Source organism: Aquila chrysaetos, chromosome 8 (assembly GCF_900496995.4).
Source record: "Aquila chrysaetos chrysaetos chromosome 8, bAquChr1.4, whole genome shotgun sequence".
NCBI lineage: Eukaryota > Metazoa > Chordata > Aves > Accipitriformes > Accipitridae > Aquila > Aquila chrysaetos.
In genome coordinates this window covers 29,011,524-29,034,968 of record NC_044011.1, presented here as the reverse complement: position 1 = coordinate 29,034,968, position 23,445 = coordinate 29,011,524, and the positions used below count along the sequence as shown (strand labels likewise).

Below are 23,445 nucleotides of genomic sequence, written 5' to 3'. Positions count from 1 at the left end.
AGTTGCTAGCTGGGGTTAAACCACAACACTGTTACTCGCTTTTGGCCACATGAGCATAAAACTCATTGCTCTGTCTCATGGGGTTAGTCTACCCCGTAAAAATAACAAAGTATTTCTTGCCTAAAGCTGACCAAAGAAACAGTTGTCTTGTGAAATGTGCCTGTGGTGTTATGCTAAGCATACTTACTTTTAACAGCTTTTTTCCTTGAATGTTTTTCTTCAGCACTAAATCATGTGTAGACCTGTGTATGTGTCTATGGACTGCTTGATAAAATTCCTCATCTTCAGTGAATCAGATCTTGTTTTTAAACAGGATAATAAATTCTTTAAGATAGGAACTGTCTTCTAGATTGCTCTCACAATGCTAGTCATAACTGAACTCCAGCTCTCATAAGTCAAACAGTAATATGAAATAAATAATTATGGGGGAATCTTTCTCTAAATATGTTTTTCAGAGAAATGAGGCTTCAGCTAGTAATTTGCAGGTCCTCTATGCCTAATACACATGTCCACATGAATTATAAATTGAGTCATTAGTTTGTAAACACTTGAGAATCTTAGCCACAGCACTGCATTGCTGTGTTGTGTTCTCAGTGTATATTTTGTTAAATATGGATATGTGGGTGAAAGTTTCATATTTGATGAAGATTTCAGTAGTCTTCTCCTGAATCATGTATATCAATCTTAGGTTACTGCTCCATTGGTCAGTTTTTGCTTAGGGATGAACTGGCTTCTGAATTTTTTTTTTTTTTTTTTTTTAACTAGATATGTCTCTGGCAGAGTTGTAAGCAGTGTGTTGCCATCCTTAACTTTTGATTCCAGGACAAGCTATATTCATTGGTAGCAACTGCCAACGTAAAGATTTATTACTGAGCTTGTTTGCCCCATTTTTTTGCAGAAAAAGAGAAGATTTCCACATTATATTCTGTGGTTAAACTGTATGTTGAGGATATCATCATGTAAATCTGAGGTTTTGCATGATTAAAGCGTTTTCTGCTTTGATGGCCCTTCTCACAGTAGAGAGAAAGTCAGCTGCTTCTCAGGGCATCATAACTACATGCACTAGGGGAGATGTAGTTATTACTGGCTTCCCTTTGCTTTATTTTGCCTAATAGCTGCAATGTTTGTACTGTGCTTAAAGATTCTGCATGCCTAAATATCCTGAAGGAGCAGGGTTTTGGGGGTGGGCACAGATATGTACAGTAGCATGTCTGTGAATAAGTCCACTAAGTAGGTATTCACCTTGTTCTTCAAATGTTAAACGTTCATGCTACTTCCAAGTAGTTGTCACTGACAGGACAAAAGCTTTTCAAGGCAAGACCAGACAGTGTTTTTGAAGATGATTTGGTAAGGATTTTGAATGTTTAGACTTCTGGGAGACTGGCAGTTAGCAATAATGTATTTATGCTGTCTGCACGGTGGCATTGGGTCGTAACCTCTGCCTGGCACTGCAGTCACTATTTTGGTGTCTGGTTTTTATAAGAATAATTTTGTTTCCAGGTTGGCAGTTACAGGAAGCAAATTCAGGATGCTATGCAGAGGATGCACACCATTAATATTCTTTTTACCCTTCATTTTAGAACATTAGTTCTTTTCATGGGTGAATTAGTATTTTTGTATTCCTTAAAACAGTATGGTTTTGTTTTTCAGCTGTGCTGTGTCTGAGAAATTATTGAAAATCTAGTGCTCTTTTACACACTGAAAATTTGATGTTAGCCGAGCTATGTCAACTTGTCCATAAGAAAATTCTATTGTAGCAAAAAGCTGAAGAAAACTATTTTATAGTATAGTAAACAATATTTTATAGTAGAAAGTAATTTATATTATAGTATTTTATAGTATAAACAATATTTTATAGTATGTTTTGTTTTTAGGATAAGGAGACTAGTATTTGTTTTCTAATTTAGGAGATTGTAACTGACATATCTGAAGTCATGAAAAGGATTAGGCCAGCTGTGTGTAAGCATATACAAGACAAGTGGTTGAATGTGTTCTCAAGGGCGTCATCTTTTTGAAATCTGATCTCCAAGACTGAAATGGCTGTCTTGGTTGCTACTCTGAAACATTATATTCGTGAATCAGACAAGACTGTAGATAGAGGTGAGAGCTTTTGCTGAAGGTCTGTCTGTCTTTGAGGTCTCTGCAATCCATTCTTATAGGGGAAAAATATTTTTTTTTTAACCTGGAAACATTTAAAACAAATTTCAGAACATGTTTTATTTACAAAAATCTTTTTCTTCTAATACCTTAGCAATATTCTTGTTTATAATAATCTCATATTAGAAAAATATGTGGGAACTAGGCTCTCTGTGACCACACTCTGGTGGTTTTTTGTTAGTTATAACTTTGAGCCAGTATTTTAATATCTGAAATGCCAACCTTTTAAATACAGGTTTAAACATTTAGATAAACACTTAGATTTCAGAAGTGCCCAGCACCTCTTTGCTGAGACATGTACAGCTTTTCTAAGGTTTGTACACTTTGCAAATGCCTGTGTAAGTATTGTCTACTCTGCATCAATGGGTGTACAGTCCTTCTGAATACATAAGCAATTATCCTCATAAAACTATCACTGAATGTAGTGGATTTCAGAGAGATCTGTATTTTTAAGGCACTCTACTTCTGACTGTCATATTAATAGCAAACTAGCCACGCACCTTTACGTTGACTAGAAAAAGTATCATTAAAACAAATTTTCTGAAATTACTTTTTTCAATGTAGAGCACATTGCACTCCAGAAATTGGCTTTTAATGAAGCTTTTTGAGTTGCTACTTGAATGCTTTTTACAATACTATCTGAGCATCAGTTATGTGAGTAACAGCTTGAAACAGACAATTGTTTTAAAACTTATGGATCATCCTCTGTTACTGTGTTGGGGAAGGGAGTGTGGTATTTAGTAATATGTATCAACATAAGTGTCCAGTTGACAGATAAAGCTACTGTACTAAAATGGCAGTTTCACAGAGCATTTGCATGTAGTTTCTTGGAAGAGTGGAGTTCTTGCATTTTAACCCGATTCATCATATTTTTAGATGTATGCAAATGAATTCAAGGTATGACACAGGTATTGTTGGCTCTAGAATTCTAATACTTGGATGGAAGAGTTATCTTTTGAAAATACTGATAGTTCTTTAAAAAAAATCCTTAATACTGGCACTGCTTAAAAAATGCCACCTTGTTGTGTTAGTTACAAGGTGAATGAAATTCAAAATGGATTATGAAATAAACTTAAATAATTCAATAAATAAATTCTTCAATTATTCAATAATTATACAATAAATAAAACAGTGGACAATTTGATGTTTCTACCAGGCTACCAGCAAAGCCTTTTAAAGAAAAACATTTAACAGGTATTATTTCTAGCCAGTTAGTATGTTTGTAAGCTCAGGCATCAGTGCCAAGCTGACAGGATATTTTCTTATTCTGCTGAAAAGCATAGGAAGCATAGAGCCTCATGTCAGCTGGTGAGCAAAGCACAGAAAAGGCTAACTTGAGTTTGAGATTAAAGGAACGCTCACTGCGGCCAGAGCTCAAGGAAGCTCAGACTGCTGTGATGAGTCACAGGCAAACTCTGCCTCAAATGATGTAAACAAAGCTTGATCCTCCTTATTTTGCTCAGCGATGATATCACCCTGTTTACACTGTTGTGGACTTGGACCTCCTTGGATTTCTTAGTGTTTTCTTCTCTGTCCTGGTCTCCTGAGCTTGTCTTGTAAAATTCTGTCTGCTACTGCCACCATCAGTCCTTCCAGCTCAGAAACCTTCACTGTATCCGAACTATCTTGTGCCTTGCATTTCCAGTATAGCTTCAGGATATTTGTGTGGGCACTAGGCTGTCTGTAAGGAGCCTTCAGAGAAGTATTTTGTTCAGGCTCTGAAAATTCAATTAAGTACTCTGTTCTTCAGTGACAGCGATGTGAAATTTTAAGAAAGTCTGTTGCTAAATACTGAAGAAAAAGCAGTCTTGTGAAAAGGGGCACATCCATCATAGGTGAGGAGTGTTGTATATCTGCATTCGGGGAGGACATCTGAACAAAAAATGAATAGGATGCTATTGAAATCTGTTGTTACACGTAAATGTATGCTGTTGTTATTTAAAAAATCCAAATCAAACAAACTCCAAAACCTATGTGGTTTTTAGGTAAGTTTAGCCCAGGCAGAGGGAGTCAGCAGAAATTATGACTGAATTGAAGGAAGAAAGAATAGCCAAAAATTATGCAAATTTAAGGCTTATACTGTAATGCATTAATCCCTTGTTTTATATTCTTATTTTTAAAGCTGTTTTATGAAGACGAAGATGTTACTGAAATAAGAATTTTTTAAAGTGTATAAGCTTTTTAAATTTCAGTTTTGTGGAAAGGATTTTAAAGGTAGGTGAGGTGCTTGCAATATATTTAAGGAAAAAAATAATGAAATTGTTCTGATATGAAATTATCATATAGTCAGTTTTTCATTATTTCTTCCTCCCAAGTACTCTCATCCATGGTGTGTCCATTGCCAGAAACAAAATATTGGATGAGATTGATACTTGTTCAGCTTTTGGCAGAGATACTAATTTCTTCAGTACTGTTCTTTGACTTGTTCTTCCCCCCACCCCACCACCTCCCCCCCCACCCTCCGCAAGAGTAGAACCTCTCTCAGCTCTCTAGTGCAGGCAGTCCTTTTGCTTGAATGTTTCAAGGTTTGGCATGAGACATTTGCAGTCCCGTTTCTAGTAGAAACTGGTGCTAAACTTCTGTACCTGGTTGTATATTGCAGTTGAACTGGAATTGATTGTATGAGCTATGAAATTGGATGTGTGTGTATGTGGAGAAAGAGTAATTAACATTTTCTAAGTATGAAGGCTCTTCTTTAATTTCATAATTTAGGCAGTTTTTGCTTTACTACAGTTCAGCAAAGCACAAAAAACATTCTTGAGAAATATTCTTACATGCCTCTCCAACCTCTTGCCCTTCCCATCATCCAATTCTTGTCTTTATCATCCGTAATCCTAACCTCATTGACTACTATCAAAAGAAAAAAATAAATTGGTGCTTTATCTTCTCTTAAGCATCACTGGTTTGTAAGTTTAAGTATCTGGCTAATTGCAGATGCAAGGCTGGTTAACTGAACAGTGGCTCTTAGGCCCAGCAGGTGATGGCAGAGTATATATTTTCAGTGTAGCATTGCTCGTTAACATTGCGTGCGGTGGATCAGTTTCTGAATGTCCCAATAAAATGTTCTTTTTGAATTCATATTGGTAGGTCCTCCTAAAAGATAGATTAGCTTGAGATAAAATACCTTTCTAGCAAAATTTTGGTTTCTTAGCACATCGTGTGTGGAAGATCTTATCTCTCTACTAGAGCAGACCAGTGTGGTGTCAGAGTTGGTCCTGTCAGTCTTTTGTGCCAGCTATAATAGTTTAAAGCTGACTTGTATACATGGTAATTAGCTCCACTTCAAAGCAGACCATTGACAGAACTCTGAGTCTCACTTTCAGTCTTTGCTTATATACTTGTGAGGAAAAATACTGTGGACGTAGCTCCCAAACCAGGAAATGGACTGAAGTAATGAAATCAGACTTTGCTTAATGCTACTTTGGGGTTCTGAGAGAATGATGCTATCTAATGATTGCTGGGCTTCAGTCCTGGCTCAGGCATCTGTTTGTTTACATCCTGATATGTAAAAAATTTCATTACTGTGTTCTGATACTTAAGGTTTTCTGAAGTATAAGTTAGAAATGTTTCAGAACTTGCAATTAACTAAGTCATTAGTTTGTGTGACAAGGGAGAAGAGATCCAGCTATGTTGCTGCCTCTCATTTTTCTCCATTGTGATTTTGTGAAATTACAGAACTATTCAGTTGCTTAGGCGGCTTTAATCTTTCATTTTTAGTCAGTGCTAGTCTTTCTATTAATATTGGAATTGAGATTTCACTTATCTGGCAAGAGGATGAAGGTGCATTATATACACTATAGATAATACTTTCAGTTGGCTGCTTAGTTGTTTTAAAGTGAATTTATTTTTTTTAAAGAAATAAATAATGTATGTACCTTTTATTGTTCTTGGTTTTTTCAGTAGGAAATAGTTCTAATAGTAACCCTCACACAGCTTATTTCAGGGTTTTCCAGCATGAGTTCTAGATGCAATTGCACGCTTCCGATTTCAAAAGTAGATCATTTGTGAGGGATTTGTCTTAACAAAATAATGGCAAGTTGTTGAAAGGTGTTGCGATTTCTGAGTCCAGGTAGGGAAGCAGGAGAGTTGTGGTTGGACCAGGACATCATTTTAAACATGACTAATAAAAGTACAGAGACTGATGTCATGGCCGGACAAGCCCTTATTTACATTATTGTAGTATAGCTATAAATTATGTCTATTCATACATTCATTTTACATTGGAAAATGTGTTTGCATGTGTAGTGTGACAAGCCATGCTTAATGTTTTTGTGCATTTTGAGATGCATATGCTGTGAGGATTTTTTTAGGATATTAACTCTTTTTATGCGAGGTGCAAGTCTGGAGTAGAGCTTGCAGTAAAAATGAGGTTCCCATGTTAACAGCTTGCCAAGGTGGTGGCTTTGCATTAAACTGTAGTGGGTCCAGTAACTTTCTGGTGGCAGGGCAGGGAGTGAGGTTAGATAGTGCCTACCATTTCAAAGACTGAATCCATTTACAGTTTTAAGATTTTAAGGAAAATGGAAACCAAGGAGTTTCTGTGGGCAGAAGCAAGAGTTGACAAATACCTTCAGTATGCTGGTGAGAAGAAACATTTTGTGCTGGTGGAACTCATGAGCAACTATTTGGGCTAATTGCCAGTAGAACTCTGCTTTGCCATTCTCTTTTAGTACTGTTTTCTTTTAGTCTCATGATTACGTTTGACATATAGCTTACCATATGGTGATATGGCTCCTTTTGCGTGATCCAGAGGGCTTTCTGTATAGCTATGTTGACAGTAATGTGCTTTTGATGCTGTGTTGCGATGTCATGCTGTTAAGGGCACACCTTCAATCATGTTCTAGGCTTCCACGTAAACTGGTGGAAAAAGGAATGTGGCTTTATTGCAGTTGAGAGCCTTATTAATTGAAATGCCACATTGCCTACTGGAAATGGAAGAAACTAGTTTAAGCCTCTGGAAATACTGTTTAGTCTTATTTTTATAGCCCAGGAGGAAGAATCTGATCTGTCGCTTGCTGGCACAGCAAAGGGAAGATTGTTCTGGGCGTATTGACCCTTTTTTGCCCTCTGCCTCTGCAGTTGCAAGCAGTTACCAAGACTGACTAACTGCAGGATGTCTGAATTTACTATTCAGGCAGAAGAAGTCTTGACAGAAAATCATCTTGTGCTTCTGGACTTCTGGTGTGCTCTCTCCTTTGTTTTGAAATACTGCAGTTGTGTGTATGTCTGGGTTTGTGTCTGGTTGGTTTTTTAGACAAGGATATCAAGAAATTTAAGTGGAAGTTTGTTACTGTTTTGGTAGAGGATCAGGTCTCTGAATTGGCTACAATTTCCAAATATAAAGCTCTGCATGTTGGCTGACCTTGAGTATTGGAAAGACTAAGTGCTGTTTGTTTTTATGCTGCACTTTTACAAAAACCTAAGAAGGTATTAATGTGATGTAAAGTGGATCAGGTGGTATGTATGTGCCTTGTAGAAGTTAAGAAACAATTTCTTTTAATATTGGAGCAAATGCACTAAATGGAGCTAAGAAACGTTGAGGAGGCTGTTCATATTAGGAAAGAAATTGGTATGGGGAGTTTGAAAGTGTCAGGTTCTGTAAGATATGTTTGCTGTGGTTTGCTGTATGATGGCCACTTTCTAGGACTTCCTAAGAACCTCAGTTCCTCCTTCATACCCAAATATGGTGAGCAATTTGTGAACTAACTTTGGTCACATAAATCAAGCTGCTGATAAAGAATTTTCAGGTTGTTACAGGAAAACTTTTCAAGCTTTTCAGCAGTCACAGAGTACAAGATTTCTTAGTGGTGATTATCGATTCACAGATTAGTCTATTCCAGGCAAAACCAGAGGTATGAAGTAGGGTACTAGGTATATGCTGTAATTGAGATTCTTTTTAAATTTGAAGAGGATGGATGAAGTTGTACTGCTGCAGAACCTGAATCTGCTTTCATTTCTGGGACATAAAAAAAAAAAAAAAAATCAATGCATGCAGGTTATGGCTACAGGTATGTCCGTTTCCTGTTTAAGATGGAGGGGAAAAAAATTATCTTGGGTTTGTCTGGGTGAGGTTTTGGGTAGGTGAGTGATTACTGGTCAACAGTGGGACTGTGTTAACCTACTTAACTTGGCATGTATCCCAGGAGATCTTATGTGTCTGGTGTGCTTAAGAAGCACTAGTTTTGCTAATATGTTTACTAATATAATTGTCTTTCTAACTTATTATGTTAGTCTACTATAAACATAATGCTAGCTCCTTCAAAGAAAACTCAGTCTCTTCTTTAATTTCTTCATACCTTGTATTTGTAAGAGCTGTCTGACTAAGAACTAGCTAAGGATCCTCAATCCTTAAAAATGTTGTGTCAGCATGTGGTATTCAGTGAGTCACAAGGCTAACTGTATTATGGCTGGTGCAGGGAGGAAAAAAGGTAAGGTTTATTTAAAATAAACTGAAAAGGCTTGTGTTTGTCTTCCAAATTTGACATTACCTTTATAATCTTCCACGAGAGTGTTTTAATAGTTGTAATGAAGTAGGAGAAATTCTGGTAGGAAAGCAATGAAAAAATGTGCATTGTGTTTAACTGGCAAAGGGTTTACTGAAGCCTTTCTGAAAATAGGTGTGTGTTTTTTTGTTTTTTTTTTTTTTTTCTTTCAGTTGATGCGGATGAGATAAAACGACTAGGAAAGAGATTTAAGAAGCTTGATTTGGACAACTCTGGTTCTTTGAGCGTGGAAGAGTTCATGTCTTTACCTGAATTGCAACAGAACCCATTAGTACAGCGAGTAATAGATATATTTGACACAGATGGAAATGGAGAAGTGGACTTCAAAGGTAAGACACAGTGCTTGGTGACAGGTGGTGGCATTTTATTGGAATTCTTGGAGCCTTGGAATTCAAATTTTGCTTCAACTGAGAAAGGAAGGGTGAAGAAAACTTGTTAATCAAAATAAAGTTCTAATTCCTGGTGAAACTGAGTACCAGTAAAACTAGTTTCTATGGTGCATTAGGGCAATACACTCCTGAAAGAAATGCTTAAAAGAGCAGATTGTTCAGTAATAGCTTTCCACGTCTTACTGATTTAGGACTACTCATTAAGTATCTCTTGAAGAACACTAATTCAGACTCTCAATTGTGGTGCTATCTGAAGTATATTCTTAAGCTGAAGAGACTGAAAAAAGTGGGGTAGATTGTGTTAAGTGGTATGTCTGTGCGTAAATTGTACTTACCCAAATGTTAGGAGATCTGTCTTTGCGGGTATTTTGAAAATAGTTTTCTAAACTACGAAAGTGGTTCCAATTTTTCTGTTGATACTTCCTTTACAGGATTCTTTTTTTGATCTTAAGTAGACGCTTCAAGCAAAAAGCAGAAGTTTTGATTTAGTACATTCCATCTAAATTTTGACTTATTTTAAATATTCATGATTAAAAGGGCCAGCAGGTTAAAAATCTTCATTACTAGTTTATGTTAAAACAGTCTCTGACCCTTAGAAGTGATCATGTCTGTAAGTTCTGTTCAAGCTAATGTTTACTGTTTCTTATTGCTCATGACTAGAAAAGGTTAATCAGTTTTTCTTAAGTGTTCTTTTTTTTTTTTAATTGGAGAAAGTTACTCAGTCTCATTTGTATTGACAGGCTCATGTTTTAAATAAAATGTTAACATACAAAAGCTGCTAACCTTTACAAAACCCCTCAAATTTCTATAGGGAGAACTACAGTGTAGCTGGTATGTTGAGTTTTTGAGGCTTTCTTGGTATCCATTTCCAAAGCACTAAAAGTTGTATGTAACTGTCCAAAATTCCCCTGTGAAAAACAGGCAGTGCTGAAAGATGATACTAAATTCTATGTGAGATTGAGCTGTGATTAATATAATTACCAAGAGCTGTTTGTCTTGGGTGGGAACAGGAAGTTGTCAAAATCAATTTTGTATAGTAAAATGATGCTGCTGCAATAAGTGGCAGTGAATTCTATTGTTGTCATCTGGCCAAGTTTGATTAATTTAATTTCTTTATTTCTGTCTCAGAGGGAAGCTCAAAGGAAAGGTTTTAAACTGAAAGTGGATATGTTTAGATGGGATGTAATGAAGAAATTTTTTGAGGAGGGTGTTGAGGCACTGGAAGAAGTTGCCCAGAAAGGTTGTGGATGCCCCAGCCCTGGAAGTGTTCAAGGCTGGGTTGGATGGGGCTTTGAGCAACCTGGTCTAGTGGAAGGTGACCCTGCCTATGGCAGAGGGGTTGGAGCTAGATGATCTTTAAGGTCCTTTCCAACCCAAGCCATTCTGTGACTCTATGAAAAGGAAAATTGCTAGTGTGAGGAAACTTGCATTCTTTTGTTGAAAGACCTAAACTTTTTTTTTTAGATTAATCTTTAAGCATAATGGTTAAAAAAGTAATTAAAAGTAAAAAAGTAATTAAAATATCCAAGTTATCAGTCAAGCATTTTTATTGATAAATCGTATAGGAGTTGTTGATTTAACTTCACAAAACTTGAACCTGTAGTAGGCCTTTCAACCTAATGCTATCTTGCTATACCTCTGTATTTTTTATATATTATAGTTTAGCTTGTAGTTTTGCACTGTTGTCATTTTTACCACCCAAAACTCTAAGAAGTCTAGTTACAGGATCTCATCCAGACAGATCACATCCCAGGGTTTTATTTTTGGGCAACTCAAGACTTTGCTCCTGGGATTAATGACTTCATTGTTAAACAGTGTAAATTTTCTTTTTACCCGATTTCTTATAGAAAAATATTTTTTTAAATTTGTTTTAGAGCAGTTTCCAGTTTTAATGTAATTCTTACTTTAAGATGAGAAACCAATCTTGAGAGGAGCTGTACAATTAGAATCCCTGCTGGAGCAGCTTTAGTAGAGATCTTGATGGAGTTTTACATCAGATTCTTGTGAAAGTCTAGCAACAAAATTACTTAAATACTGGTGAGAACAAGTCTGGCGAGAGCAGTATTGGATTTGGAGTACCTCCCGCTAAAGTACGTTAAAGTATCAAAGTATGTGGACACTTAGGTGTCACAAGGTAGGCAATATTTTAAAGATTTTAGGGTAATTTGGATTTTTCACGATTTCTAAAAATTTCTGAATGTTTATTTCCTTGGTTTATTAAAAAAAATACACTTTTTTGTAAACATTTTTCTTGTACTCTTTAGAATTTATAGAAGGAGTCTCCCAGTTCAGTGTCAAAGGAGATAAGGAACAGAAATTGAGGTGTAAGTATTTTGATTTTCCTTAACAAAAACTTTTTAGAAATCTCACTTAACATGCAGTATTTTTCACAGTTTGTGCAGGATTGTTGTCACTTAGCGTTAATGCAAAGCACGTGACTGTATATTGCTCTTTTCTGATCACATTTGTTACTGAAAGTTTTACATATGTATATTTTACTTCTGCAGTTGCTTTTCGCATATATGATATGGACAAAGATGGTTATATCTCAAATGGAGAGCTCTTCCAGGTGCTCAAGATGATGGTTGGGAACAATCTCAAAGACACTCAGTTACAGCAAATTGTAGATAAAACCATAATTAATGCAGATAAGGATGGTGATGGAAGAATATCCTTTGAAGAATTCTGTGCTGTAAGTAACCTCTAAAAAGACTTTGATAATTTGGAATTTAAGAAAAGGAGGGAAAATGGTAAATGGTATAAAGGGTAAGGTTATAAAAGCAGAGTATTTTTTTCAGATCTGGAAACAGTCACCCTTTGACACAGCTTTATTATAGATGGTATCGTCATCTTGTGACTTACAGTAGAGCAATGTGTCTTCTGGTGTATGAGCAAGTCATGAGTCTTCCTTCAGGATGCAGACTTTCCTATTGAATCTAGTGTGCCAGAAGAAGAGGGCGTTTCATTCAGAGCACAGCAACTTGTATAAAGTAATTTCTATGTCATTGTATGACACAGTAAACACAAGACTAGTCCTAATTATTTTTGTATATAGACAAAAATGCTAGCCTGACACGAAGACATATATTGGATTCCGGTCTGTATGCTGGTAGAAAATAGAAGCTTTGAAGATGATTTGTGAGTGACTGGCTTGTCATAGGAGGCTGGTTTTCCTTGTTTTCAACAGTTAAACTTGATTAAAAAAGAATCGGCACTTCAGTTGTTTTAAATGTCTATAGGTGCTTAATGGAACACACTGGGGGGGGGGGGGGGGGGAATAAAAAATAATCAAAGCATAGTGGGCAGGCATGTACAGTCTGCCAGGGTGGGGGGCGGGGAATGCTTTAAACTGCCTGAAAGCTGTAAAACCCGAGTACGCCATAGCAGATCTCTCTTTCAAAAAGCATCAGTGTCGGGGTGGTGCGTGGAGGGGAGAGGTGTGTTCCACAGAGGTGAAATTTAGGTTAATCTCCCAATCTCTAAACTAGGTGTCTGTTCCAAATCACCCTTTAGAAAGGTTTATTTTAGCAGGGTGTGGAGGGAGCCTGGGGAGATTATCACCATCTGCAGAACATGAGGATTTTTCAAAGACCAGGATAGTGTGATTTATGTCAGAGGGAGAGTAACCCCTCAAGTGCTGCTCTTGAAAAAGGACAAGCACTTTGAAGGTGCATTTTAAAAATGTTGAGTTTTACTGAGCAGAATGCTTGAATGTAGCACTTGAGACTTGAAATGGTTGATTTTCACCCATGTCATGTATTTGTTTAATTAGGTGACAGTAAGTTTTAAATTCTTTCTCTCTTTAAAAAAAAAAAAGTAAATGACACATTGAAATGTGAACATTTGAAAATCGCAACAATGAGTGTTTACACATTAATATTAAATGGTGTATTAATGAACACACACCTGGATAGCACAGTTTGAGTCAAGAGGCACTCAAGCATTGCTTTTGTTTCCTACTCTTTGAATTTACGACTTCAGTTCAAACATAACTTGTTCATACTCATGATCAATGCAAGTTCTAAAAAAAGGAAAAAAAAAAATCTGCCCTTCTCCAAATGATTAAAGCAAAAAGGTTCTATTGTCTGTGTTTTTTTGGTTTTGGGTTTGGTTTTTTTTTTGGTAGAGTTTAGTTATTTTCATGGCATGTGAAAATGTGGTCATCTGCAAAGAACTCAGAATGAGTTGCAGCCTGCAAACAGCTAGATTAGTGAAATATCTGTTTATTTCTTGCACTGGGCTGTTGTCTTCTAGCTGTCCATCAAATATGAAGTTGCCGTTTTCTTTTGTCCCTGGGCTTCTGCCCAGACTTCCTGTCTTGCACTGCTGTTTGATTTTTCCTCTACCTTTCTTCTAATTTCTTCAATTTTTGTTGACCTCCTGACAAGACACCTTTCATTCCTACAATCTATTATCCTATTGTTCTTGCATTTTACCTTCTTTGAATTTTGTGCCATCCATCTACAAAAATACTTTTTCATTTGTGGCATTTGGCTATACTATTTGGCCTTTGAATTTTGTTTCCACATTATAAAAAGTTCCTCTGACATTGCACCTTTCCTTTTCCTTTCTCTGCGTGTGAATTGTACACCTTTGAACACTGGCAATTCTTTTTTGGGTGCGTGCAGTTTTGTCAGAAATCCTGCCGCCTTTCCTAAGGCCCTTTGCTTCTCCTGTAAAGATGCACAGTTTTACAGGGTATCTTAGAAGTGAGGTTAGCATTTAATTTAACATGCTGAAACATAATACCAGGTCAGAATATGAGATGGGGGAGGAGAGCCAAAATGGTGTAATTTACACTGTTTTTTCAGGCCCTTGAGTGTGTAAATTGTACTAATGTCATTATCTTGGGTAATACATAATTCATTCACATACCACACAGTACCTGTGAAATGTAAATGAGTTTGGAGAGGCCAGGGAAGTACTGTAATTCTGATTGACCTGAATGCATCTTCTGAATGAAGTGTGTTCTTTGTATCTTGCTAACTTTCAATTCTCATCTATTTATGAACACTTCTTTTTCTCCCAGGTTGTAGGAGGCTTAGATATCCACAAAAAGATGGTTGTAGACGTGTGACTCTGTAGGGCACCACCCAACACTTTTGCTTTCTTCTCCATCTCTGAAGATCTGCTCAAGACGTCCAGCAATGCTCTCTGTGTATTTAAATGGAAGTATTTTTCTCTGTGAAGCCACATTTTCCAACATGAGCCTCATGAAGCCAACTAAGTGTTATTGAACTTTTATTCTCTCAATAACTCAGTGTAGCACTTTAAAGTCTGAAGGACAGCAAAGATGGAAAGAGCATATCAGTGTGGTGGAGAAAGGGAAGGGGTTGGCTTTTTAATTTATTTTTCTTCATCTTTTATAACAAGGAAATATCTATCTATATATATATATGTGTGTGTGTATTTATATATAGATATATATGTAGCTTTCTATATGTAGTAGCTAGGTGGGCTTTAATTTAATATACTTGATTCAGAAACAAAACTAGAGTACAAAGTGCCAAGCAGAATATTAACAGTTCAATATATGGATATACATCCTTACTTTTATTTCACACAGTTTTATATATATAGTAGAAGAATGTAAAATTTTAACTGGGTCTTAGGTCAACTCTTTTCCTTTTCCTGTGACTGTTCAGGTGTTTCTATATATTGACTGGCTGACAAAGCATTGCTTATTAAATCACCTTAATTATGTTTTTTGTAACACAGGAGACTAAGTTTATTTATACCTGTTAATATATTACCAGGGACTGTGTCTCTTTGCTAAAGAACTTAGTACAGTTCTACTTAATAGGAGAATATAGTTTAATGCTACTGCCAAGAACTAGCCCTCGTGTGTGTATAGTAACTGCAGGATTCTTTGATGGCCGCTAGATTTTGTCACCTGGGAACTGGGAGCAGTTACAGCTGTCCTGCGGTTAAGGCAAATCTGCTATTCTGGATTCATTTTTAGATACAGCTGCTCAAGGTGATAGACACATTCATGATTTTCTTGTGCTTAGCTTAATGAAATTAGGGTCAACATAACTGTGCAGGATTCCCATATACTTATTTTATACAGTAATTAGATTATAAAATGTTCTTGCCATTTAAATTCTGTTGTTTCAACCATGATAGTTTCCCCTCTGCATTTAAAGAATACTACAGGTAGCATAAATAACTGGTAATATTTTATATATATATATGTATGTATATAGGATTCATACAGGGGGAAAATCTTGTTAACCTATGCCATAGAGGAGGAAAACTTCACACTATCTAAATTTATACCTCTTGCGGTTCTCGAGGCCTTTGCCTGGAGAATTTTTTTCTTTTCTAGATTTGTCCATATCATAATTTGTAACGGATGGTAACTTGATATATTTGTGTGATATAAAAGTAGCGAGCCATGTTTTACAACTTTATATCATCCCTTCCCTTTTCTGCAATGGTACTATTGGCTGGAAGAAAAACATTTGCTAGATTTTTTAGGACAGTACATCTTTCCTGTATAGTAGTTTTTCTATCAAAAAAATTGTTTTATAATCAGCAGTGGAAAGTGCAGGTTGTCTGAACCTACTTCAATCGAGCACCTGTCTGCCATAGCTGTTCCTTCAACTGAGTGCTGCACATCATGGGCTCTGTCTGTGAGAGAGAAATCCAGGTGCTTGGTGTCCTTGCATGACATGAAGTTTTGCATGTAGATAAATTTGAAATGTTCCTCTTGTTTACATAATTTGCATAATTTAAAAGATAATGTTGCCAAACTTTGGTAAATGTTAATGTTCAAAACAAAAATCTCCACTACATGTAACTTTCCTTCCTCTGGATCAGTACGTGGTTTATAATCCCAGCCAGTGGTTGTATCTGTTCCAGTGTCAACTGCCATGTGCTCTGCTTCAAGGGGGAACTAGTCTTTTGTGAATTTTTTGTACATAAGTATTTGTTACAAACATCTTAGCAAACGCTTTCAATTTCTCTTACTTGCTTGTGCATATCTTGGCTGGCATTATACAAATTAGTGCTAATGTTATTTCCGTAGGGGGATTGGAAGGGGAGGGATGAGGGTTTTTTTTTTTAGTTTGTGTGGGGAAAAATGATTTATGTTGAATGTTTAGTTTTTCCTCTGCATGCTACATCATATGTTGTGGGAACTATAAGAACCTTCATACTATATGAATACAAAATAAAATATTTGAACCTTGGCTGGGGTGCTTCAGTACTTACCTAGACCTTTCCTGTTCAACTTAAAGCAGCAAAACCTGCTGCTCATAGTTTTTGTCCCCTCTTTGATTATGATGATTTATTGAAAAACTGCACAGGGTGCAGACAGACCCCTGAATAATAGTTCCAGGCTTAATTTTAAAGTTTCAAGCCCACTTAAGTGTTTGGTTTGTTTTTTTAAAGGCACATCTGGTTCTCTTTGCTATGTGTCCAAATTGGATAAAATACCTTGTTTTAAATCCTACTAAATTCAGAATGATTGTGCTAAGTGGAAAGTGATTTAAAAACCACACCAACCAACCACAAAAACCCCCTAACCTTAATGTAGGTGGAGATTGAAAGGCAGCTTCCTTCTCAAGGAGAGGTCCGAGACCTCTGCTGGTAAAAATCCTCCCTGTAGCAGGTATATCCTTCACAGAAGCTGTTTGCTGCTGCTCTTTGTTGGTGCAGTTGTTTTGGCCTTTTGTGCTGCCCCCTCCCTTTCTACTGCTTTTGGTTGGTATCAGTATGCACCTGCTATAGGATAAAGATTAGGTTACTTTTGTGTGTCCTTGCCTTGCTCTCCCCTTATCTTTCAAGCTGAGATAAATGACGTAAGCAGCCAGTGAACAGAAAATGTGCTAACCAGGTAGGTGTGCTTTTACCTTGAGCTGCTCAGAATGGACACACTCTCCCCTATATAGCTCAGACTGTTGAGAGCTGTACATGCAGGTAACTCAGCAAGTCTTAAATCTGTTAGCAATTGAAGGGTTGAATGAATTTGGCTATAATAATCCCATACTATGAAGTGCTGCACTGGAAATTTGGACATTTAGAGAGAAATGCTTACTCAAGTTGCTAGTGTTTTTGATAATCTCATTTCAGGTTTTTTTTTCATTCACAAACCTGAACTGATTTATTTTGCAAGACATGCAGTAACAAGTTGGGGTGGCAGGGTCAGGAGAAAAGGGCCCATGTTTAAGTCAAGTTGGGACTGTGACTGGTCTCTGTAATCTCTTCCCCTCCTCTGTTGCATGCATGTAGCATTTTCAGAAGGAGGAGACGCAGCACTTTACAGTTGTTTGTGCTCTGATACGTGAGCAAGTATTTAACCTGGTGGCTCTTAGCTTCACTAGGCTGCCCTTACAGGTCATTTTCAAGAGAATAAAAAAAATAAAATCTATATAGGTGCAGATTCTAGGATTAAGTTAAAATATGCTATTTACCTCATTGTCATACCATTTTCATGTGATATGTTGTTCCATCAGTAGCAGAGACTCATTGGACAGCCTGCCATTGAACTTTGCATTCCAGCTGACTCTTCCTTTTTCCAGGAAGATACTGATCCATGATGTGTGGTCATGAACACTTAACTATGCCGATTCCTTTAGGCTCAAACACAAAGGCCTTCCAAAGTCCTCCCAGCAGTCTCTTTAACACATTGATGTTCAGGAAGTCAGTAATGGAAGAATGGTTTTTGTTTGAGGGTAAGTTTAAGTAAAATCAGGTACCTGTACTTCTGATACAGACACAACCAATTTAAAGTAACTTTTAATGACTATACAGAAATATGAAGTGTGTTGAAATCAGACATGCTGTCTGACTTGAAATTAAGACTGCACAAACAGTCCAGGTTTTCAGCAGAAGACTTGAGTGCATGCTTGTGTAGCTCCAGGCCTCTTGTGCATACAGAAACCATGACTCCTGGCCCCAGTCCTTGGTGGGGCAGCCATGCTGCAGCTCAGAATCTTTCAGCTGCTCTGCTGGCCACTGCCCGAATATTGCCATAAACTTTTGATGGAGGACTTCCTGCAGAAGAAGGCACAAATTCAGTCAGCAAACAAGATAAATGTATGCCACAGAAATGGATGGTTTGCTCTCATGTCTGTGTTAAAAGTGGAGAAATAAGCCCCTGGGTGAGAAGGATGCTCAAGGTTAGCCACCTTGTCTGTTACTGCAAGTGTAGAGTTGAACTTTTGGTGTTGGTGTGGGTTGCCCCCTTTGGCTTTCTAGATGGGGCATTCAAAATAGCCCCTCAGGGAATGCTGCAGCTAAACCAAAAAGCAGAAAATCTTCCTTCTGCACCATGGAGAGGGTTTTGGAGCCAGAAACCAAGCCCTGGGCTTCCTGCTTCTTCCCCAAACACTTCTCTTAAGGGTAACAAGACAAGTCCCAGCAAGCTACCTGCTCCACATGCAGGTGTGGACACACCAGGGAAGACCCACAGAAAGTAGCTTCTCAAACTGCAAGATCTATTTATATGTAACAGAGAAGATTAGATAACAGGACTTACCTAAAATTAGATTGCAAATTGCTGTTCGTGCCATTTTAATGTTCTGAAAAGATCCCAAAATATGAATTTTCCTGTAAAAAGCAGTCAAAGTAGCATTACTTAATGGGAAAAAACCTGTGATTACATAGTTAATAGAGAGTTGGAGGTTAGAGATGAATGTGGAAATTCAGATCAGTGTACTAGTTCCTTTTCTACACTTGTAAATAAAAAAATACCTCCAAAAAACCCACCTCAGAACAAGGAAACCTACAACATAAAACCTGTGCTCTTTTAAATCCTTTTTATAATAGATTTTACAATTTGCAAATTTAACAGTACAGCAGCTTGAGGAAGAAAATCCTGTTGCAGGTTTGGTAGGTTCAGCTTTGATTATTCATAAGAAGGAATTCTTATGCTGTGGGGAATTACTGACTTCTAGGTGTGCTGGTGACATTGTCATTGTTCTCATAACAAAAGGTCACATACTCAAAGCATTTGTCTTAAAACTGCTCTACAAATGTTTCAAGAAATTCAAGTTATCTTTGTTCCTGGAAGGGGACGTGGATTAGCTTAGGGATTGTGCTCTGCCTAGAAGGAAGGAAGTCAATACTTACGCATCAGCAAGAACGATTCGTGTCCTGGTTACGTTTTCTATAGTGAATTTAGTTTTTCCACCTTTCCCTGCTATTCTCCCTATTGCTCTTGACAGATGGTCTCCTTTCAAAGGCTTGACTAAAACGAGAATAACACATTCAGTGTAACAGGAGCGTTGTGTATTTCTGTAGTGCTTCCCTTGTTCAAGTTACTAGAAGCAACTCATTCCAAGTAATACAAAAGCAACTTTACTATGGTGAATATAGACCTATATATATTTCACCTTATGTGACTAGAAGTGAAAAATCACATCCACTGCTACATGACCATGAGGTCTCTGGCATCAGAAAGAAATTCTCATACAGAACTGTAATGGAAGGCGTTCCCTTCATTACTGAGCAATTAAGATTGAGGAAAGAAACGGAGCCAAAGTGCACACAATTAACACCAGCAGAAATGAAACAGATCAGATTTAGATGCTGCTCTAAATGGGACTCCAAGGAGTCCCAGTAATACATGAAATAATAGATGTTTCTGCTATCTACTTCCCACCCCTCGCTGTCAGGACACTGGAAGTAACAAAGCCCATGCCGGTTTAGAAATCTGATGGATGTAGTCCCCAAAACACTCCATGTCACCTTTTAAGTTTAAAACAATGTTTACACTGTGACAAGAAAAACCAAATCACTCTGACAAAGTGACATACTTTTAAGGATGAAGGTTTGGGGGGTTTTGTTGGGACATCTCACAAAAATGACAAGGCTTTCAAGCTGCCTGTACCTAGACAATAATTCTGTGTAATGACTTTAAGGTTTTCCTGATCCCTGAAAACTGACACAAGTGGAGCAGGGGAAAAGAAACAAAAAAATGTACTTGCAGCTGGTAACACACAACTACTCGAATACCGCAGCAGAAACTACTTACCGCAGAAACTACTTACCGTCTGTAACTTCAAATGATTCTAGAAAGAGATCATCTAATCTGATGAGAGCAAGAGCGTCCTAAAATATTAAGAGATTTGTTATTGGCATGAGTGTTGCAGTACCACAACAGAGTTGAAAGCTGATGTTTTCTCTGTACATACAAACAGATGACATCAGCAGTATTGCTCCACTTAACATATCAAACAATGGTCAGCTAAAGTTAGATCAACTTATTTTTTCAATAGCCATATAAATTTTTATTTCTGTGTAGAGAACCTTACACATTCACCTCAGGCCCACCTATGCTAGTGAAGTCAGTACAGGTCCACGGCAACAAGCAGGCTGTGCGATACTGCAAAAAGTAGTTTTGTTTTCTCCAAGTAAAGTTTGAGTTTTGAACAGACTGAAGGTTATTGGCTTGGACTAAAGCAAAATGAACAGTCTCTACACGTGCAGAGCACCTCAGAGCTAGATTATCGCTTCACGCTTGCCTCTCACACACAGCTACGTATTTCCTCCGTTTCATAATTTTAATTATGTGCTGTTTGAAGGTTACTTTTTTATCCTGCATTAGCTTAAGAAACTAGACTTCCAATCCAGTCACAATTTCAAACAAATTTATTTCTAGAAAACCACCTAAGGATCTTTATTTCTTTCTTCCTGTAATTTGCAGAGAGGCCAAAGACATCATGCAAGCAAATTCAAGAAATCTCACAACGTAGCTGTTGGGAGACTCACCTCTACTTGAAACCCAAGTATAAATGCTTTCACAAAATCAGCTGCTTTCGTCAGAGCACTGAGATCCTTTGTCTCTTGACAAGTCTGCAAGACAAGAAGTTATGTTTGCAAATTAAGACCATGCAAGTAGGACCAGGACTTGAAAAATCTAAGAGATACAGTCTAACGATAAAAAAGCCACATTCAGATAATGCTCCTGTATTGTGTTTTACTGAAAGATCCAAGTAATATGCTTTGTGCTTTTTTTATAATGTTGACCCTCAACAAGAACACGTTCACTACCACAGCCAGTGTTTGGAGGGGAGGAAAAAGAGAAGCTGCTGAAAATCCCCACCACCACTGACAGAGGAGCACCCTTTTTATGGAAAAAAACAAAAACAACGCAAACTAAGCTGCAACACAGAACAGCAGGAAAAAAAAGAAGGATGATGGCAGGAGACAGCTTGAGGAGGGAAAGTTATTCTAATGACAATATCCTAAAGAAGTTTTAGCAGGTGAATAGAAGCCTCGACAGGTTCAACAAAACGTATGGGACAAGAGAAAGATTAACAAGATATTTGGAACAGGAACAAATCAACCTGACAAAGCAGCAAGTGTTGCAGTGTTTAAGTTTTATAATCCCCCCCTCCCCACCCCCACCCCCCACCAGCAGAGGCCACAGGATTTGCTGCTGGGGGCATTTTTTCAGTTCATGTTCTGAAACGGGGCCAAAGCATTCCTCTGCTACCAGTGGAAAAGTCTGTGCACATCTGCATTTACAGATCCTAACAGGGACGACTTAGAAAAAAGCAGTCTTTGAAGCTATAGGAAAACAGGAAACAATAATTAAGGAAACAATAAATTAATAATAATTACGTTAAGGTCTAGAATACGTAAAAGTATCCTGAAACGCCATTTACAGCTTCTGTGCCATGTCAAAGAAATGATAGAAACTCATTTCAAAGTTTTCAGTTGTTTTATATTAATGATAGGTATGGGCAAAATGAAATCGGCTTGATCAAGATCAAAACTACCTCACTTTTCAACCAGAGATTATTCCGTATCAAAAAGCATTGGTAAAATCCCAGGTTTCTCACCTGCACAGTTATTTGGGAGAACTGCAAGTTCCTGCTCTTCCCTACCTTTTCCTTCAAGTTATTTCTAGGAAGCGTAAATAAGGGATAGTTCTGTCACCTTTCCTCTTAGTTGCTGCCATTGAACTTGTGGTAAGATATCACGGTTAGGAAGCAGAATTACTGTTGGTGTCTGTATTTTCACTATTACATTAGAAGGTCTCATACATCAACATGGCTAATACGGTATTATAGCTCATACGGTATTAAGTCGTATGTCAAAGGCATAGCAGGAGCTTTGGATATACACTTAAAAACAGCTAGTCTGAATATTCCTGAGGAGGAGTAAGAATGAAGAATGAGCATCTGCAAGACTTACAATTATATATTGGTATCTGTACCCTAAGCTATTTCAGTGCAATCCATTAAAGAAAAATCACAAACTATTAAACTACAGGCCCTTATCTTCTGCCACAAACAGAAGGTAAGAGAAGATTCGGTGGCCCCCTCAAAAGACACTGTCAACTCAAAATCGTCACCTAAGTACTTAGTAGCCTTAAATAGTGTGAAAACACTGCATTCCAAAATCGTACCTAACACACAGACCAAGTCTTCCTTAATTCTTGCACACATAATTTTCTCCTATAAAAATTAAACATGCCCACCCACCCCCCCCCCCCGCTTCCAGAACAGATTAACCCTTTTGAATTTTGCTTGCGTGAACTACTTGCTTCCAAGCAGTAACTGCCAGACTTTCTTTCGGTCCCCAGTGAGGGTTCTCTGGTTAGGTGGAACTACGCAGCTTCTTTTTTCCCGAGCGTTCTCTGGGGTTCAGCACGCTTCCCTAGTCTTTAGTAGGCGGAACAAGAGCACCTGTGAGGAGAGGCGCTGCATTTCGGGTACTAGCCGGGAAAGCAGCAGCAGGAGGAGGAGGAGGAGGAGGTCTCTTTACCTTGATTTCAACGTTTCTCGTTTTCAAATTAAACCTGATTTGAAGCTGCAAGTGCTCCACGACAGGCGTGAATATTTTCATCCAGTTCTCTTTTAACGGCGTGTACCTGTTGGCCGGCACGGCCACCTTCCTCATCTCGCCTTTGCCAACCTAGCGGGGGGGGGAGAAGGGCGTGAGCCAAGGGGGGGCCGAGAACCGGACACCCTCCCAGCTGCCGGAGGGCTGCTCCGCCTCCCGCGGCTTCCCCGGGGCGCTCGGGTCTTCCCGGCACCGCGGCCAGGCCGCCGTTTGCCCCGCCCGGCGCCCCGCGTACCCCCAGCGCCTCGGCGGCCACCGGCGGGAAGGCCGGCCTCTTGCCGGGCCGCGGCTCCGCCGTGTCCATGGCGGCCCCCGCCGGCGGCTCCTCCGCGGCCGCTCGCCGCTTCCGCCGGCTCCGCTTGGACACGACGCTGGTGAAGCCGCCCTCGCCCGCCGCCGCCGCCCTCTCGGTCTCCATGGCGACGGACGGGGAAGCCGTTACCGAGGGGCTCCCGCTCCGACCCTGGCCCCGCTCCGGCCGCGCGAGCCCACGTGCCTCCCAGCTGCCGCCGGAAGGGGCCCGCCGCCCACTTCCGCCCCGCCCGCTCGCTCGCTTCCTGCGGTGCCCGCGTGCCCGGCCTCGTGCGTCGTCATGC

At 38.6% G+C, this 23,445-nt stretch overlaps 2 protein-coding genes across 3 annotated transcripts in view; one reads left to right on the top strand and one right to left on the bottom strand.

Annotated features, from left to right (window-relative positions):
- The window catches only part of PPP3R1 (protein phosphatase 3 regulatory subunit B, alpha), a 41,543-nt gene extending 25,301 nt beyond the window's left edge, over positions 1 to 16,242 (top strand). For both annotated transcript variants that reach the window (XM_030021884.2, XM_041125151.1), the window contains exons 3-6: positions 8,813 to 8,989; positions 11,314 to 11,373; positions 11,557 to 11,741; positions 14,079 to 16,242. In XM_030021884.2, coding sequence (XP_029877744.1) covers positions 8,813 to 8,989; positions 11,314 to 11,373; positions 11,557 to 11,741; positions 14,079 to 14,126 — 470 coding nt within the window. In that variant the 3' untranslated portion in view covers positions 14,127 to 16,242. The remainder of the gene's footprint in view (positions 1 to 8,812; positions 8,990 to 11,313; positions 11,374 to 11,556; positions 11,742 to 14,078) is intronic.
- A 1,536-nt stretch (positions 16,243 to 17,778) lies between these two features.
- Positions 17,779 to 23,380, bottom strand: PNO1 (partner of NOB1 homolog). Its single transcript, XM_030021882.2, has 7 exons — positions 23,085 to 23,380; positions 22,772 to 22,921; positions 20,768 to 20,851; positions 20,047 to 20,107; positions 19,127 to 19,244; positions 18,534 to 18,604; positions 17,779 to 18,049 (listed from the first exon to the last, which is right to left on the bottom strand). The coding sequence occupies exons 1-7, from the start codon at positions 23,265 to 23,267 to the stop codon at positions 17,982 to 17,984; spliced, it is 735 nt and encodes a 244-aa protein (XP_029877742.1). The 5' UTR covers positions 23,268 to 23,380; the 3' UTR covers positions 17,779 to 17,981.
- Between the last annotated feature and the right edge of the window lie 65 nt (positions 23,381 to 23,445).